Source organism: Raphanus sativus, chromosome 5 (assembly GCF_000801105.2).
Source record: "Raphanus sativus cultivar WK10039 chromosome 5, ASM80110v3, whole genome shotgun sequence".
Classification (NCBI taxonomy): Eukaryota; Viridiplantae; Streptophyta; class Magnoliopsida; order Brassicales; family Brassicaceae; genus Raphanus; species Raphanus sativus.
Genome location: NC_079515.1, coordinates 5,486,236 through 5,506,046, shown reverse-complemented (window position 1 = coordinate 5,506,046; position 19,811 = coordinate 5,486,236). Strand labels below are relative to the sequence as shown.

Genomic DNA, 19,811 nt, shown 5'->3' with positions numbered 1-19,811 from the left:
ATGAATGATGGATCGTCCTCATCATCAAACACAAATATGGACATGGATGTATTGGTAGATGAATCCTACTTCTGTGCTTTATTCGATTACGATGAAGTTTTCCCCATCTCCGACGTGAACTACGCCACAGAGCTTCATCTCCAAGAAGCTCTCTTCTCTTCTTTGATCGCGGCTAAGATCAATAACACACCTCAAATCCAGAGGAGTTTCACCACTGTTATCAAGCGGGAACCAGTGGTAAAAATCGAGAACGAACCCTTGGAGCCATCTCGAAGGTTATGCATGATCTGCATGGAGGAGAAGCCTTCTTCAGATATGTTCCGAGGATCAGTCACATGCACTCACGCATACTGCACTCAGTGCACCATACGCTACGTGGCTACCAAGATCAAAGAAAACTCAGCGAGGATCAAATGCCCTGACATGGAATGCACGCGTTCGATAGAGCCGTACATGTGTAGAGATCTGATCCCAGAGGACGTGTTCGAGCGTTGGGAGAAGATCTTGTGCGAGTCTTTGATTTCTTCATGGGACAAGCTATACTGTCCGTTCAAAGACTGTTCATCTGTGATGATTCTCGACGATGGTGGTGGTAATAATGCTAATGTGACGCAGACCGAGTGTCCCTCTTGTCACAGAATGTTCTGCGCTCAGTGTAAGGTGGCGTGGCATGCTGGGATTGGGTGTGAGGAGTTTCAGAGATTTGGGAACACGAAGAAGAAGGGTAGTGATGAAGAAGATGCACTGTTGGTTCAGATGGCGAAGAATAAGCAGTGGAGAAGGTGCCCTAGTTGCAAGTTTTACGTTGAGAAAGCGGATGGATGTATGCATATAACGTGCAGGTATAATTACTTTATTATTCATTACAAATAATTTTGTTATAGGAAAATGTTTTTAACGCTATTTTTTTATTATTTTCTATTATGTCTCAGGTGTGGATTTCAGTTCTGCTATGGTTGTGGATCTGTGTGGGTTTCTAATCACTCATGCTAAACTCGTACCTAGAAGCCTATCAGCCTATCGATGAATAATTCATGTGTGTTTCTTTTTGTTAACTTTTCAAAAATAATAATAATTCGTCACATTCGCTAAGATTATCAACGTTTCAAGTGTGTTATTTCCCGAGTGTATTTAAGCATGTTAAACCCATTAACATGGATTTACAGTCGTAAAACGTAACTGAATTATTTTTCCCAGTTTAGGAAAATAACAGTAAGGTTTAAAAGGGTAATAGAGTAGAGGTTGAAGGTTGATTCGACTTTTGATTAAAACTAAAAAGCTAAAGTGTAAAAATATATAAAGTAAAGAAAGAGGTCTACCTATCCCGTTTAGAAAATTTCCACTCATTAACTAGACTTATTTCGTATTCAATAATAAGTTATTTTTGGGTTCACTATCTAAGGTTCATCAAACAATAGAAATTTGTCATTTTAGATCTAGTATCTTTTAATTAAGGAAACAAAATAGTTTACCAAATTATATTATGTTTTCAAAATAAAAATTTAAAATAAATAAAATAGTATATAAAAAAGAATTTAAAAAGAAAAATTAATGTTATCAATAAAATACTAAACTCTAATCATAAACTTTAAACCCTTGGTAAACTCTAAATATTTGTATAAATCTTAAACCCTTGGGTAAACCTAAACGTTTAGAAAAACACTAAACATTTGGATAAATTCTAAACTAGAAATCTTAAACACTAAACACTAAATTTTAAAAACAAATATTTTTGTTAAAAAATAATTTTTTTTTACAACTATTGTTATTTATTTATCTATTTTTATTTTATTTTAAAAACATAATATAATTTGGCAAGTTATTTTGTTTCCTTATTTAAAAGAAAAAGTCGTCAATAATTGCATATGACTTTATGCTTTAATCAACATTAGTCTCATTTTCCTTTCTGCGAAGTGTCTATTTAATGTGGATAATAATCTCAGTAATTCGTCTGAATCATTACTAAAATAAATAATACAGTAGATTGTACGTTTCACCGACCAACACAGTTGAATGGGTATATTATTTGTTAAACTAGTTTTTCGCTTTACTATAGATTATGTTTAGTAAAGATGTTATGTTCAAGGGGAAAAGGAAAAGAGAAATAGCAGAAACGAACAAAAACATGTGAACACTGCTTTCGGCTTCTGGTGTTATGAAAATGCTTTTAAAGAAGTGTATGAAAATGCATTAGAATCTTTCAAAAAAATGCATTGGAATATACCGAAATTAGGGAAATTAACAATGGCGCTATCCTCAAACAATAAACATACACACTCAGGTGGATTTCTATGAAAACTTGGGCACATCGTAATTCGTATTCATTATGCTTCCAAAAATTCAAAATATGGTGTTGGAAACCATAAATCATACCAGCAAACAACAATATTCACTACTCCCTTTACATTTAATAAGTTGTTCCTAGCATATGATAAATGTTTTCTTTTAGAATCATTGTAACGTTAGTGTGTTCAATACATTTGACATGTATCTAAATTTACTGTCAGCCATTGACAAAAAAAACATCATAACATCATATGCCTGGTACTTTTTTTTTTTTTGGTTCAACATCATGCCTGATACTTGTTTTGACTAATCAAGTGAAAGTTATCTTCAACACGAGCGACTCAAACAAGTTTCAAACAGGAATGAGACCCACACGGTAGTCACCAGTTCACATGACGTGAACAAATCAGCTTTATTTTTTAAGCTTTGAAGTTCGTAATTATATTCAAACTTTAGTTACAAAGATAGAATCATAATATCATTAAAAACTTCTAAGATTGTAAGAATGTAGACAAATATCCCATTCCAATCTACTGCTAATATAAATTCTAAATCCCGTGAACGGAACATATGAATCTGTCACCTGAAACATAACTGCATATTATAAAGAATTTATGTTCATTCGTAACTCTTATTTATTTTTTATTTTTTGTAACATCATATAACTCCTATTTTCTTTTACTTTTCTTCAAGTGCATAGATGTAAAAAAGTAATAATAAACAAAGCAAAGGAGACAGTGCCTCCAGCTCACAGACACTAGCCACAGTCTCACAACTTCTACTGCTTGCTCTTTGTTCACACTTGCACTAGGTTTCCCTCTCTTTCTCCGCTCCCACCCAAAAACCAAAGCAATGTGGTACCCTCCACCTTCCTCTTCTTCCTCCTCCACTCACTAAAACCGAATCTATAATCAACAGTTAGAAATAAAAACCATAACTTTCTCCGTCAATGGCTTTCTTCTTCTTCTTCCTCTTCCTCTTGACTCTCTTCTCTCCTTCCTCTTCAAACGACCTAAACTCCTTGACTTACATCGTCCACGTAGACCACGAAGCTAAACCCTCAATCTTCCCCACTCCCCGTCACTGGTACACCTCCTCACTCGCTTCCACATCTTCCTCCATCATCCACACATACGACACCGTTTTCCACGGCTTCTCCGCTAGACTCACCGCTCAAGAAGCTACTAACCTCTTAGACCAACCTCATGTCATCTCAGTTATCCCCGAGCAAGTCCGTCACGTGCACACCACCCGCTCCCCTGAGTTTCTCGGCCTCAGGTCCACCGACAAAGCCGGTCTCCTCGAAGAATCCGACTTCGGGTCGGATCTTGTCATCGGAGTCATCGACACTGGTATCTGGCCAGAGAGGCCCAGCTTCGACGACCGTGGGCTCGGCCCAGTCCCCGCTAAATGGAATGGCCAATGCGTCGCCTCCCAAGGTTTCCCGGCGACGGCGTGTAACCGGAAACTCGTCGGAGCTAAATTCTTCTGCGGCGGGTACGAAGCGACCAACGGGAAGATGAACGAGACGACGGAGTTCCGCTCTCCCCGCGACTCCGACGGCCACGGGACGCACACCGCCTCCATCTCCGCCGGACGTTACGTTTTTCCGGCGTCAACCCTCGGCTACGCTCGCGGCATCGCTTCCGGGATGGCTCCCAAGGCGAGGCTCGCCGCGTACAAAGTCTGCTGGAACTCAGGCTGCTACGACTCCGACATCTTGGCCGCGTTCGACGCGGCGGTCGCCGACGGCGTCGACGTCGTCTCTCTCTCCGTCGGCGGCGTCGTGGTTCCTTACTACCTCGACGCCATCGCCATCGGTGCCTTCGGAGCTATCGACAGGGGGATATTCGTCTCCGCCTCCGCCGGAAACGGCGGTCCCGGCGCTTTGACGGTGACGAACGTCGCACCGTGGATGACGACGGTCGGCGCCGGAACAATCGACCGCGACTTCCCGGCCAATGTGAGGCTCGGAAACGGTAAAACGATTCCCGGCGTTAGCGTTTACGGTGGGCCGGATCTGGATCCGAATAAGATGTACCCGCTTGTCTACGGAGGTAGTTTGCTTGGTGGTGACGGTTACTCTTCGTCTCTGTGTATCGAAGGCTCGTTGGATCCGAGTTTGGTGAAGGGTAAGATCGTCATTTGCGACAGAGGGATCAACTCTAGAGCGACCAAAGGGGATATCGTGAGGAGAAACGGTGGCGTGGGGATGATTATAGCCAACGGTGTGTTCGACGGGGAAGGTTTAGTCGCTGACTGCCACGTGTTACCTGCCACGTCGGTTGGTGCTTCTGGAGGCGATGAGATCAGGAGGTACATCTCTGAGTCGTCTAAATCGAAACAGCCAACGGCCACGATCGTTTTCAAAGGGACCCGGCTTGGGATCCGACCCGCGCCTGTAGTTGCGTCTTTCTCCGCTCGTGGGCCTAATCCAGAGACGCCGGAGATTCTTAAACCGGATGTGATCGCACCCGGTTTGAACATCCTCGCTGCTTGGCCTGACAAGATCGGTCCGTCGGGTGTTTCTTCTGATAACAGGAGGACGGAGTTCAATATTTTATCGGGTACTTCGATGGCGTGTCCGCACGTGTCGGGTCTTGCTGCTTTGCTCAAGGCGGCTCATCCTGATTGGAGCCCCGCGGCGATAAGGTCAGCGTTGATGACTACGGCTTACACGGTGGATAACCGAGATGAGAAAATGCTGGATGAGTCAACGGGGAATGCATCTTCGGTTATGGATTACGGGTCGGGTCATGTTCACCCGACCAAAGCTATGGATCCAGGATTAGTCTACGATATAACGTCTTACGATTACATCAATTTCTTGTGTAACTCCAACTACACAGGAACCAACATTGTGACTATAACACGGCGTAAAGCTGACTGCGACGGTGCTAGACGAGCGGGACACGTCGGGAATTTGAACTATCCCTCGTTCTCTGTCGTGTTTCAGCAGTATGGTGAGAGTAAATTGTCGACACATTTCATTAGGACAGTGACAAATGTTGGCGGTTCAGACTCTGTTTATGAGGTTAAGATTAGGCCACCGAGAGGGACGACGGTGACGGTTAAGCCGGAGAAGCTATCGTTCCGACGGGTGGGGCAGAAACTGAGTTTTGTGGTTAGGGTTAAGACTACGGAGGTGAAACTGTCACCAGGAGCGACAAGTGTTGAGACTGGTCATATAGTTTGGTCGGATGGGAAACGAAATGTGACAAGTCCCTTGGTGGTTACTCTTCAACAACCTTTGTGAAGGGGTTTTAGGACTTGGAGACCGGAAAGATTCTGGTCTCTTTGTTTTTATAACATGTGTAAGATCATAAGCTGTTGTTGTTGTTGTCTAATCTCTATGATCTTTGTTGGCTGTTCCTGTAATGTAAAATGTATCTTTTGCTGTTTAAGATACATAATCCGTAGAAGCCCACAAGTCCCTTGGTGGTTACTCTTCAACAACCTTTGTGAAGGGTTTTAGGATTTGAAGACCGGAAAAATTCTGGTCTCTTTGTTCTTATAACATGTGTAAGATCATAAGCTGTTGTTGTTGTCTAATATCTATGCTCTTTGTTGGCTGTTCCTGTAATGTAAAATGTATATTTGGTGATGTGGGCTTCTAGTGGTGATGCTTGTAAAGCTTCAAGTTCTAAGCCCATATATATCGCTTTATATTTGTTTTCTACTTGAAATATGTTATGATTTCCTTATTCCTTTTACTACTTGGGGTTGCTGTTGCTGATGATGTTCACAATTTGTATGGTCCATATAAAATTGAACAAAAATCAGTACGATTCTTCTGTTCCTTTTTTTGTCGTTTCACTTGAATTCTAAGATGATGATTCGAGTCGAATAAGAAACAAAACGAAATAGAATGATGATTCGATCATAGCCTGATTTAGAAGAAACGTGTAATGAGGTGTGTTGGTGTATCTAATTCACTGCTAGTAGTGGCAGACACCAAGATTATGTCCTGAATAAAGATTTAGATATGAGACTGAAATATTCGATTTTGAGCTTTTAGATTTTACAGCCATCGAGATTATTCAGATTAACTACAAATCAAAAGATTTAAATAGCTTCGTTACTTTTTGAGTTTTTTTATTAGAAACGATAGGATAAATATGAGTATTTAATTATTTTTACATACTACAAGTTTTGATAATTTGTTATTTGAGTTCGTACAGTTCATATTTAATAGTGAAACAAAAATAATTGCAGAGTACGGGTAGCTTTCAGAGGTTACATCATCTTCTGTTTCTTGAGATCAGCTATTTTAGGAGCTTTGTCTCAATCCAACCAAAAGAAAATGGTCCTAACCTCTTTTGCATTTTTAACTTAATTTTTGTATTTTATTTCTTGTTAAAACTTTATCTTCTACATTCATTGCATACATATATTAATATTATCCCTCTTCAATTCTCCCAACAACACAATATGAAAAAATAAATTTGGTTTTAAGAGCTGATAAAAGTCAGCGGATAGTATCAACTATGGGACTTGATTGACAATTAAACAATGTATATCCTATATTTGTGTTAAAAAAAAGGAATTATTTATTATTAGAAGCAAATTACTTTTTCATAACCTGAATAATCCGAAGGCTCTTGCGTAATGAAAATGGGCGTCAAGGGTCTGGTACAAGAAGGTGGGACCGGACAACGGAAAGCCTTGTCGTAATAAGTCCACTTGCTCAACTTGTTGTCTTTATTTTGTAATTTTTATCTATTTCGACTCTCAATGATCTTGTAACACAAATACACGTGTAACACAAGCGCACAAATAGATGATCCTTTTTTTTGTATTTCCGAATCTGCGACTCCATGATATTTTCATCTAGAGATGGGGTTCCTTTATTTTATTATCAAGATAAAGTATGAAATCCCCCAAAATCTCGTCGACTCTAAACCCATAGGATTGGGTAATCACTTGCTTGAAATTGGCAATTATCTGGGAATGTATTCAACTACAGGCTGGCATAACCAAATTAGAAGTATACGTCTATGTAAAAGTAACGTGTATATGTATACCTCTTACGCCGAAAATGTCATGTTGTCAAATGCCTGATGGTATATACTATATATTAACTCCTTTTCTCAGATTTTGTATTATAGTAAATTTTAATTATTTATCTATATAACGAAGACAATTGGTTAGACTATAATAAATATCTTTAGTTTTGATTTCTATTTACAACCATATAAATTACTAATCATTATTTTATTTAATTATAAAAATCAAAGCCAAAAAATTAAAATGGTTATGGAAGCTTTGTTTTCTAAAACGAAAATATTGATGTAATAATTATTTTATCATTTTAATTTATTTTCTACAGTTATATTAAAAATATACATATTAAATTCTATAGAAATTTCTAAAGGTATAATCCAACTAATCGTTCCCAACATATGATATTTCGTGTTACTTGTGTTATAGTAATTTTGAATTATTTATCTATATAACATATGCTGTTCCATATTACTTTTGAGTTTTGATACATTTTAACTCATTTAACACCTAAAGATATGAATGATTGACATTTAAAGGTGTACTAGATTTTGACCCGCCCTTAGAAGGGCGGGTATATTATTTTTTTTACATTTTTTATAAATTTAATTTTTATATTTATGTTTTTATTTACGTTTTTTCATTATATAATATCAATATACTAAAACATGAATATGACCTATTGATATATGTGTGGTCAAATTATTTTACGATAATTATTAAAACCTCTTATTAATTATTTAAAAGAAATATTATACAAAGAAAAATATAAATATGATTAAAAACATAAATATAAAAATTAAATTTCTAAAATATGTAAAACAAAAAAATATACCAGCTCTTTTAAAGGCGAATCCGAATCTAGTCAATACTATTAAAATAGAAACATAACATATTGATATATATATGGTAAAACTATTTTAATACAATGATTAAAACCTCCTATTAATTATTTAAGAGAAATGTTATACAATGAAAAACACAAATATGACTAAAACATATAAATATAAAAATTAAATTTCTAAAAGAATATAAAACTAAAAAATATAAAAAGGCGGGTCCAAATGTAGAAATCTATTTAAAACCCGTTAAACTAAAATCTGTAGAATATCGGATCATGATAATAATTTTTAATTTTAATTTTAGTTGTTTAGTTTTAGTTTTAATTTTATTTTTTAAAGAAACATAATTTTTATGTTTGTGTGTTTGTATAATCATATTCTGTATGATATGAATTTAATAGAATAGATAAGTTTTGTAAGTATGTACATGTATCATATGGTAAGGCTTCCTCTTTTTGTCAATATTCAGTCCAAATTATTTGTTTTTTTTATTTGAACATAAAAACAGGAATATATGGAAGTTACGAACGGTTAACAATATTCGAAGCCCAAATTATCGTTTCATATGCCGAGGGAAGTTACGAACGGTTAACAATGCTCTAAAGGACCTTTTATTAATGGGAGAATTACCAATTGTGACTCAAAACTTGGAGTCAAACCCAAAAGAGTACCCCAACTTGGGTCAAAGGCAAAAGTAACTTAAAAGGCTATTGAAATTACAACTATCTCCTTGTGAACAAACAAAAAAACGGATTTTTTTTTACGTTTCTACCCCTCGCAAGTCGTCTGTAAACAGACGACTTGAAAATAAGTCGTCCAGACGACTTTAAGTTAAGTCGTCTGGACAGTTATTCTTAAACATAATTTAAAAATTTTGTAAAAAATATTTTGATAAGTGAAAAATTGGAATTATGTAATTAACATATGTCTTAAGAGATATAAATTAATATATAACAAATTTCAATTGTTTTCAGCCCAGATGAGTGAAAGTAGTGAGTCATGATATTCTTTAGTTTATGTTTCATCAACATATGTTGTAGTATTGTATGTGTTCTTAGGGTTAGATTTTGGAAAGCATTAAAACCGTTTTTGAAAATTTTTAAAATTACCTAGGCGTGTTCGTTTCTGTGTATAGTAAACACTATTGAAGTATAATTTGATTTTATAACGTGGTTAGTAAGTTAATTTAGTCATTTTAGTTTAGGGGTTCATTTTAGGGTATTGGACGACTTAATATTTAGTCTTCTGTTCCCAGACGACTAAATATTAGGTCGTCTGATGTACATTATCAGCCAGAATAAGTCGTCTAAACCGGACCAAACCTTAAAGTTTACCAATGTACTTTTAAAGCTAACCGGATTATTTACCCAATATATAAGGTGATTTTTTTTTTTTTTTTTTCATTTTCCGCGAACAGAAACCCTAACAGTTCTCTCTCACCGGCGATATCAAAGGCGATTCGAATTCCCACTATTTCCGAACAACCATCGTTCTCAACGTCGGCTATCTATCTCACTTCATTCTCACCGTTGTCGCCGCAGCTTCTTCTAACCCTAGCGCCGCCGATTCCTCTAAACCCTAGCGCCCCCGCTTCCACTATTTCCGAACAAACCGTCGCCCTCGCCACCGTGCTCACCAACGTTCTCACCGCCGCTTACTCTAAACACTAGCTAGCACCGCCGTTTCTTCTAAACCCTAGCGCCGCCGCTTCTTCTAAACCCTAGCGCCGCCGCTTCTTCTCTGTAAACCGTAGCGCCGTTTCTCTGTAAACCCTAACGCCGGTAAGTCATCAAACTCGTGGAAAAGATGAACATAAAACGTTGTCTCTTTCAATTTACTCATTCTCACCGTTTCACGTTTATTTTTTCAGATCTATAACCACAATGACGAGTACTCGAACTCCTTCTGCGACTAATCAGGTCCGCTTGAAATTTTTCTACTGGAAGACTTGTAAGTAAGTCGTCTGGAAAGTCTTCAACCTGGACGACTTAGTACGTCCATTTGGAAGACTTTCCAGACGACTTAAATATAAGTCGTCAACTAAGTCGTCCAGTTGGACGACTTTCTAGACGACTTATATTTAAGTCGTCTACTAAGTCGTCTGGAGTAACAATTAAGGCGTGATTGATTTAGCTTGTGTTCTGACTTCTATTGTTGTCTTTGATTATTTTGCAGACAAAAAGGATGGATATTCCAGAACTCCCCCGTAGGTTATACACATTAGGGGAAGAGCCAGAACCCCACAATAGCATTTCGTATCATACGGATAACACGAAGTTGCATACTGCTCTTAGGGAAGCTCTCACTGATGCTGAATTTGAAGAGCTCAAGGAGTCGAGATTGGGAGTTTTCATCAAGTTCAAGGAGCAGGGATTTGGTTGGGCTTCAAGGCTGGTTCACCACTTGCTCGGTTTAAAGCTGGACATTAAGAAGAAGTACGAGATGTGGTGTCTCGTTGGTCCAGAACCTGCGAGGTTTTCACTGTTAGAGTTTGAAAACATCACTGGTCTAAACTGCGACTACATCGAGGACCTTGAGACACCAGAATGTGAAGTTACCCCACAGATGGTTTCTTTCTGGGAGATGATGGGAGTTCATCGGGAAGCTGGGCCAAGTACTGATCAGATAATAGCAGCACTGAAGAGATGCGGGGATTGGTCCAGGGAAGATCGCAAGCGACTCGCGTACCTTTCCATCTTCACTGGATTCATTGAAGGGAAAAAGTTCTCAAGCGCTACACGAGCTACTCTCGCAAGGCTAGTGATGGATTTAGAAAGGTTTGAGAATTATCCATGGGGGAGAGTCGCGTTTAAGGTGCTGATGGACTCTTTGTGGAACAAAGATATTACTGGCTGTTACACCGTGGATGGCTTTATACAAGTTCTTCAGGTCTGGGCGTACGAAGCTATTCCGGGATTGGGTGCTAGTATTGGTCTACCCAGAGCAAACAGTCCGTCTCCACAGATTCTGGCTTACGACGGCAGCAGAGGCCGCAGATTCATGAAAGCTGCTATCTTGAGTCAGGTACCTTTCCATCTTCACTTAATTAAGTCGTCCGGAAGGTCTTCCAGCTGGACGACTTAGTAGACGACTTATTATAAGTCGTCTGGAAGGTCTTCCAGCTGGACGACTTAGTAGACGACTTATTATAAGTCGTCTGGAAGGTCTTCCAGCTGGACGACTTAGTAGACGACTTATTATAAGTCGTCTGGAAGGTCTTCCAGCTGGACGACTTAGTAGACGACTTATTATAAGTCGTCTGGAAGGTCTTCCAGCTGGACGACTTAGTAGACGACTTATTATAAGTCGTCTGGAAGGTCGTCCAGCTGGACGACTTAGTAGACGACTTATAATAAGTCGTCTGGAAGGTCGTCCAGCTGGACGACTTAGTTGACGACTTATAATTAAGTCGTCTATTTAGTATTTTGTTTCAAATATCTAACTCGATTCTTCTTCTATTTACTGCAGACCCGCGTGATCAACTTTGTTGAGAAGGACATTAGTGAAATGTGGCCAAAATGGGACTCTGAGGTTGATGACGTGCCCGCGGAGAACATCATTAAAGTGATGTATGATCGGAGACCGTGGAAGTGGACCATGGATTGCTGGGAAGTCACTGGTACAAAACCCAAGTTTGTGACTCCATCGAAAAGAGCCAAAGAGATGGTTGTGGAGGAGGTGGAGGAAGACAATCAGAGACCTCGGAAGAAAGCTCGTAAAGAGGCTCCTAAAGAGGCTCCTAAAGAGGCTAGAGAAGAGGCTCCTACAGAGGCTACAGAAGAGGCTGCAGAAGAGGCTAGAGAAGAGGCTAGTTGGGTGACCAGAGAGGAGTTAGAAAACATGTTCAAGGACTTAGGTGACATGATGAAAGAGGGGTTTAAGAAGTGCATCAGGGAGATTAGGAAGATCTCCGATAGATTGGAAGCTGTGGAGAAGAAGGTTGGTGTCACCAATCAGGCTACCCCTCAAGCCCCAGAAACCGGGGTTAGTAAAAAACACCCTACCCCACAAGCCCCAGAAACCGGGGCTAGTAACAAACAGACTACTCCTCAAAAGGATCAGCCTCCACTTCAAACCAATCATCCTACTCCTCCCACCAGACAGCCTGCTCCTCAAAAGGCAAAGCCTACTCCTCAAAAGGCGAAACAGCCTGCTCCTCAAACTAAACAGCCTGCTCCTCAAACTAAACAGCCTGCTCCTCAAACGAAACAGCCTGCTCCTCAAACTAAACAGCCTGCTCCTCAGACGAAACAGCCTGCTCCTCAAACGAAAAAGCCTTCTCCACAAAAGAAACAGCCTTCTCCTCTGCCCAAAGAGGTTAATATCAAATCTTTAAGTCGTCTGGTCTTTGTATAGATTTGTAAATATATAAGTCGTCTGGAAGGTTTTCCAGCTGGACGACTTACAAATAAGTCGTCTGGAAGGTTTTCCAGCTGGAAAACCTTCCAGACGACTTATTTGTAAGTCGTCCAGCTGGAAAACCTTCCAGAAGACTTACAAATAAGTCGTCTGAACTCCAGCTGGAACCAAATCCTCTCCCAACTTTTATTTAAGTCGTCCAGGGTTAACTTGTTCTCTTTTATTGCAGAGATTGTTGCCGGAGGATACAGCAGATGAGGCGATCTCGGTATATAAGATCTTGCCGGAGGATAAAGCAGATGGTGTCACCTCCAAAGAGATTGTTCCTCTCACTTCCACTGACCAACCGAGCTTCGCTTCCAACGATCAACAACCGAGCTTCGCTTCCACCGATCCAGCTTCAGCTTCAGAACCGAGCCTGGTTGTATTGGACCAAACAGCTCCCACTGCTTCTGTGCGTGCAAGGAGTGAACGAACGAAGAAACCTGCTCCCACGCAGATATCTCCTTATACGGCAGAGAGAAGGAAACTCCTTAGAGTGGGAAAGTATAATCCATTTCCCACACTAAACAGACCTAAGATGAAGGAGCTCGCTGATTGGTTGAAAACTGATCCGTAAGTGATTGCTTTACCCATAATAGCTTGATTTAGTCTACCAAAACTGATTGCTTTTTTGTTTGCAGTGATTATTTCACTAAGGAAGAGGACAAACCACGTACATCACCAACTTGGTGGTATCAAAAACTCCGGACATCCAAAGCATGGCTGGAAGACGTAGTAAGTCTTCTGCTTATCTTTAAGTCGTCTGGTAACTTGTCTTTGTATAGATTTGTAAATATATAAGTCGTCTGGAAGGTTTTCCAGCTGGACGACTTATTTGTAAGTCGTCCAGCTGGAAAACCTTCCAGAAGACTTACAAATAAGTCGTCTGGTAACTTGTCTTTGTATAGATTTGTAAATATATAAGTCGTCTGGAAGGTTTTCCAGCTGGACGACTTACAAATAAGTCGTCTGGAAGGTTTTCGAGCTGGAAAACCTTCCAGACGACTTATTTGTAAGTCGTCCAGCTGGAAAACCTTCCAGACGACTTATTTGTAAGTCGTCTGGAAGGTTCTAACTTGTATTATTTTATATGCAGCATATAGATGCTTGGATGAATGTGCTGAGGCAGAGGTATAAGGAGAACCCACAATGTTTCCGGAGCGAGCGAATGTGCTTCCTGGATCACAACTTTACCCAGTCTTGGAGAGAACAGTATCTGGTCTTCAAAACATCGTCGTCTGATCACAATGGTTTAGGAAAAATGCTACCTAGTGGGGCGGCGAGTTTGTATGACGGATCAATGCCTTCATTTTGCCAATCAAACAAGAAGTGGGGGGAGGACATTGATGATATCTATGCGCCACTGAACTTGGACAACAAACATTGGGTGGCTATTTGGATATCGATCCCTAAGAGGCACATAGTCGTCTGGGACAGCATACCTTCAACTACCATACCAGAAAGATGGGATGAGATAATGGAGCCTTTTCTCGAGATGGTCCCTTATCTGATTGTGGAGTGCGGAGACCAGATGCATGGGTTGGAGCGATACACTTATGAGAGACTCCTCAAAGATGTACCCACGGCCAACAATGGTGATTGTGGCGTGTACGCTGCAAAGTACATTGAATGTCATGCTCTTGGGGTCCCCTTTAGCCCTAAAGACTTTGCTAGGTCCAATGCGAAGACTATGAGGGATACTATGGCTTTGGCTATATGGACGGAGCTTGTTGATCAGCATCTGAAAGATAATGAGGATGGTGGTATGTTTGTAGGCATGTATGATTAGATACACAAATCAATTTGTATAGATTTTTTAACTTGTATAGATTTTTTAACTTGTATAGATTTTTTAACTTGTATAGATACACAAATCAATTTGTATATTTGAACTATTTGTATACACAAATCTATTTGTATATTTGAACTATTTGTTTACACAAATCTATTTGTATGTTTGTGGGCATGTATGATTTATTTGATTTTCTAACTTGTATAGATTTTCTAACTTACAAATAAGTCGTCTGGAAGGTTTTCCAGCTGGACGACTTACAAATAAGTCGTCTGGAAGGTTTTCCAGCTGGACGACTTACAAATAAGTCGTCTGGAAGGTTTTCCAGCTGGACGACTTACAAATAAGTCGTCTGGAAGGTTTTCCAGCTGGACGACTTACAAATAAGTCGTCTGGAAGGTTTCCAGCTGGACGACTTACAAATAAGGTCGTCTAAAAAAAATAAGGTAGTCTAAAAAAAAAATACACTGGACGACTTACAAATAAGGTCGTCTAAAAAAAATAAGGTAGTCTAAAAATAAAATACACTGGACGACTTCGTAAAAGGTCGTCTAAAAAAAAATACACTTGAAGGGATAGTAGAAGGTAGTCTAAACACTGGACGACTTAAATACACTGGACGACTTAAATACACTGGACGACTTCGTAAAAGGTCGTCTAAAAAAATACACTTGAAGGGATAGTAGAAGGTAGTCTAATACACTGGACGACTTCGTAGAAGGTAGACGAAACACTGGACGACTTAGAAATTAGTCGTCTGGACGGGTAATCAAGACTGGACGACTTATATTTAGGTCGTCTGGACAACTAGTCAACTGGTTGTGTACATTGTGGTTTCGTATGGCCAGTTTCCTTGCAGTTTGAGCATCTCCGTGCCCTGTGTTTCTTCCTGGGTTTGTGTCCCCTCATCCTAGATAGCTCCAACCAAGATTGCCATCTTGATTTCTTCTGTCTCCCCGGACCACGCTTTACGTTTGGAGGAAAGCATTCTCGTTCCTCAATATGTTGTGACACGATAGGATATATATTCTCTGAGTATCCTGCATACAGATGATTCTTTGAGTAAAGTGGACATACAAGTGTGTCGATATGCACACCAGCATGTGTTCCAGCTGCTATAGCATGAGAGCAAGGTATTTTCTCCACTCCATAGACACCACAACCACACTTTACATGTTCCAAATCAACCGCACAGTCCATTTTGCCACCTTTGACAAAGAAACGCCATCCATCAATTGGTTCGACCGTCATCGTATCCGCTATCTCTGATCGAACAGCAAGCAAGTATTCAACACCCCGGCTATGTACAGTTGGGAGACTCAAAGCATCTTGTCTCCTTTTCCAATACCATTTTCCTAACTTCTGCCTTATGAACTCCAGCAGGAACGGAATCGGAAATCCTCTTGCTCGCTTCAGTGCGGAATTAATAGATTCAGCGATGTTGCTTGTTTTTATGTTGAACCTGTTCCCCTTACAATAAACCCTTGACCATAGCTTGGCGTCGGCCTTCTCCAAATACGTTGCAAGTTCCGGGTTTGCACTCCGTATCTCAGCCATGTACCGGTTAAAATCGTGAACCGTGTGCGCATAAGCAGCCCCTTTCACCAAGTACATGAGATGTTTCCCTTTAAACTTTTTGACAATGTTATCTTGAAGGTGATAATAACATATTCCTCGGGTTGCCCAAGGAAACACCTTCTCACACGCACTTTTAATGGCCGCGTGCCGGTCAGAGACTATCACCAGAGGCTTGTCATGAGATATACAACTAGCCAATTTTGTGAAAAACCATTCCCAAGAAGGTTCATCTTCAGCATCCACGATCCCAAAAGCCAATGGGAATATCTGAAAATTGCCATCTTGTGCGGCTGCAACTAACATAACACCTCCATACTTTCCACTTAGGTGAGTTCCATCCACCACAATGACCCTTCTCTGATACTTAAAACCTTTGATAGAAGCTCCAAAAGAGAGAAATAGATACTTAAATCTTTTCTCAGAATCAAGTTCTATAGCCGTGATAGAATCAGGATTTGCAATGGAGATTTGCTCGAGATATGAAGGCAGACGCGAATACCCTTCTTCTGCTGATCCTCTCACCAATTTCTGTGCATATAACAGTGCTCTGTATGAAGTGGTGTAATCAAGCGTCATGCCAAACATGTTCTTCATTGCATCAGTGATATGCTGTGGAGTTATCCCATCAATGATCCCAACACGATCAATGAAAAGACTACCAACATACTTTGGAGTACAGTGTCTCCGCTGAGCGATTCGGTCTCCAATTGAGCATAAATGTTTTTCCACATACTTTGTTACCCAAAACGTGTTTGACCCATGTTTCACACTCGCTCTGATCTTCCATCCACAACCGCTAACCCGACATATTGCCACAAGGAGAGTTTTTGTTGATTTGTATATTCTGAAAGAAAACCTACCCCTCACTGCTGTCAACCGCAGCTCTGAAAGCAGTGCATCCTTGCTAACAAAACTCTGGTTGACATAGATGCTGGTACAATCCGATTTTCCTCCTTCAATAGCATTTGTCTTAGCATATGTCTTTTCAATTTCTTCAAAACAAATATTATCATCATCTTCCTCGTCCTCATCTAGAACCTTTCCATAAAGACTGTAATCCCCACCATTCTGATCCGTTTCACCAACAATAGTGTTATCAGCATCCTCCTCCCCATTTTCCTCCTCCCCATTTTCCTCCTCCCCATCTTGATTTTCATCTTCAACAGACTCATTATCACCAACATCTTCAAAACATTCATCAGCCTCATCATTATCACCAACATCTTCTTCCCATTCACCAGCTTCATCATTATCACCAACATCTTCTTCCCATTCACCAGCTTCATCATTATCACCAGCTTCTTCTCTTTTCTCTGAAACCGTTTCCACCTTGCTGCGGCTTGATACACAAAGACATACTCTATGCGTTTTGAGTATCTCGAGCAAGTTTCGAACTTGTCTATCACTTGTAACATGAATGGGAGGACTGCTTGGAGTCATCATCATTTCTGCTGGTAATGAGTAGCTAATCTCCACAGTCACTGATCTCATGTCCAGGTTATAATCTTCTTGAGCCATTGCAACAAGTTCAGCATGTGTTGAATCTTCATTCAATAAAAACAATCTTGCTCCTTTGAGATCATCAACCACAAAATCCCAACGGAAATCTCTCAACAACCATTCTCCATACACTGCATGTAACTTAAAAATCATCTGCAAATATTCAAAATAAAACACATTAGTAAACATAGAGAAAATGAAGAAGTTCAACAAACATTATCGCAGACGACTTAGATTTAAGTCGTCCAGAAGACTTAAAGGTAAGTCGTCTAAAGAGGTCACTTTTGCAATTGAAAATTAAAAGGGACGACTTAATTCTAAGTCGTCCGGCTTTGTTTGTTAAAAAAAAAAATTCAGACGACTTATATATAAGTCGTCTACGAAAAACGGGCTAGTTTTGCATTTGACCGAATCGTGTCAGATCTTTGACTATTTCTGGACGACTTATAAATCAGTCGTCTCTGGAAAGTAAAATTTCAATATTTTATTCAAACTAGACGACTTACACGTAAGTCGTCCCAGGTTAGTTTTGTAATTGAAAAATAAAACTTGAAATTTAACTTTCTCCAGACGACTTAACTAAAAGTCGTCCAGCTAGACGACTTAATTTAAGGTCGTCCGGGATAAGCAAGGTTTGGACGACTTAATTGGGAAAAATTCTGGACGACTTTGCTTTCCCCGGACGACTTTAAATTAAGTCTTCTGACGGGACGACTTTATATTATGTCGTCTGGTAAAAATTAAATTATGAAGTTTTATTTTTCAACTACAAAACTAACCTAAGACGACTTACACGTAAGTCGTCTAGTTTAATAAAATATTGAAATTTTAACTTTCCGAGAGACGACTGAATTATAAGTCGTCCAGAAATAGTCAAAGATCTGACACGATTCGGTCAAATGCAAAACTAGCCTGTTTCTCGTAGACGACTTATATATAAGTCGTCTGGACTGTTTTTTTTCACCAAACAAAGCTGGACGACTTAGTTTAAGTCGTCCGTTTGACCAGAAGACTCATCAGTAAGTCTTCTACATACAGATGACTTACTTGTAAGTCTTCTACGCGAACATATTTTGAAAAAAATTCAAATTCGTACCTTCAACTAGGTGAGATGACTTTGTTTGCACACAGGGTCTTCTCCAACCACCCAGAACCTCAAACGAAAGCAACCGTAAGTCAAAACGAAAGAAATATGGCTCCAAACAATTTTGAATCAAAAGCTTCAGTTTTTTGGATGAATATGGAGAGAAAGTGAAAGAAATGTTGTTTTTAGTTCATAACAATTGAAACAGAGAGAGTGTAAAGAGATTTACGTGCATTAAAGGGCATTAAAAGCTCCAAACAGTTCGTACAAGGTTGTTCCCACTATTCATGGCAGTGGCAATATTGTAAATACTTGAAGAAAATGAGGTTGAGACAGTAAAGAAGCCATTTTCGAAAAAAAAAAAAAAAAAAAGGGTTAATGGCATTTTCGTAGATAAAATGCAGATGTGGGGTTAAAAACTCAAAAAAAAAATGAGTCAAAAGAAAAGGTTAGTTTTCTGTTTGAATTCAAGTTTGAGTCACTTTTGCAATAAGCCCTTTATTAATTGGTCATACAGGATAATTAATAGAATAGATTTGACCCGCCCTTAAAAGGGCGGGTAAATTTTTGTTTTACATCTTTTAAAAGTTTAATTTTTATATTTGTGTTTTTAATTATTTTTGTTTTTATTTTGTATAATATCTTTTTAAAATGATTTATAAGAGGCTTTAATAATTATAATCTTTGTATAATATATTTTTAGCCAGTTACGTGATTAGTGATCATGATTAAGAAATTAAGAAATATAATTATGCAGTAATGGGCGTTCACAAAAAAATACGATATCAAATCATATTGAATCATACGCCCTTTTGGGCCGTTACGTGATTAATAGCCAGTTATATATATATTTTATAACTCCCATATGTTCTCAAGTTAAAGTTATAAAAATATATTTATATTAAAAAACTTATACATGATTTAAAATTTAAATTATTATTTTTAAATTCATGTATTTGTCAGATTGATGAAATAAGTTAGAGGTGGTTATACGTTTGTTGGACACCACTTCTTGGATACATTAATAAACTGTATGTTTAGTCATTTATAAACCGTTTAGAAGTGGTTACGTTTTCTTAAAAAAAATCAAGGTGGTTACGATTTTGGATGCAGTTATAATTAGTTAATGTTAATGATGCAGTTATAATAAAATTTAAAAAAGTGGACAGAACTTTTATCAACCGGACATGTTGAAGAATTAATAGAATAGATGTGTAGTTTAAATTTTAGTGTTTTATAATGAGTGAACCTTAATTTACCGTGGAATAGAGAAAGGACTTTGGGATGATTCAAGATTGTGCGTTAGAGAAAGTAGTGACGAAATTTT

At 38.9% G+C, this 19,811-nt stretch overlaps 2 protein-coding genes across 2 annotated transcripts; both read left to right on the top strand.

The window, feature by feature from the left end:
- Positions 1–993, top strand: LOC108861136 (E3 ubiquitin-protein ligase RSL1-like). Its single transcript, XM_018634962.1, has 2 exons — positions 1–842; positions 933–993. The coding sequence occupies exons 1-2, from the start codon at positions 1–3 to the stop codon at positions 991–993; spliced, it is 903 nt and encodes a 300-aa protein (XP_018490464.1).
- Positions 994–3,043: 2,050 nt separating this feature from the next.
- Positions 3,044–5,993, top strand: LOC108863029 (subtilisin-like protease SBT1.5). Its single transcript, XM_018637318.2, has one exon. It carries the CDS (start codon positions 3,236–3,238, stop codon positions 5,540–5,542), a length of 2,307 nt encoding a protein of 768 aa, XP_018492820.2. The 5' UTR covers positions 3,044–3,235; the 3' UTR covers positions 5,543–5,993.
- Positions 5,994–19,811: the final 13,818 nt, after the last annotated feature.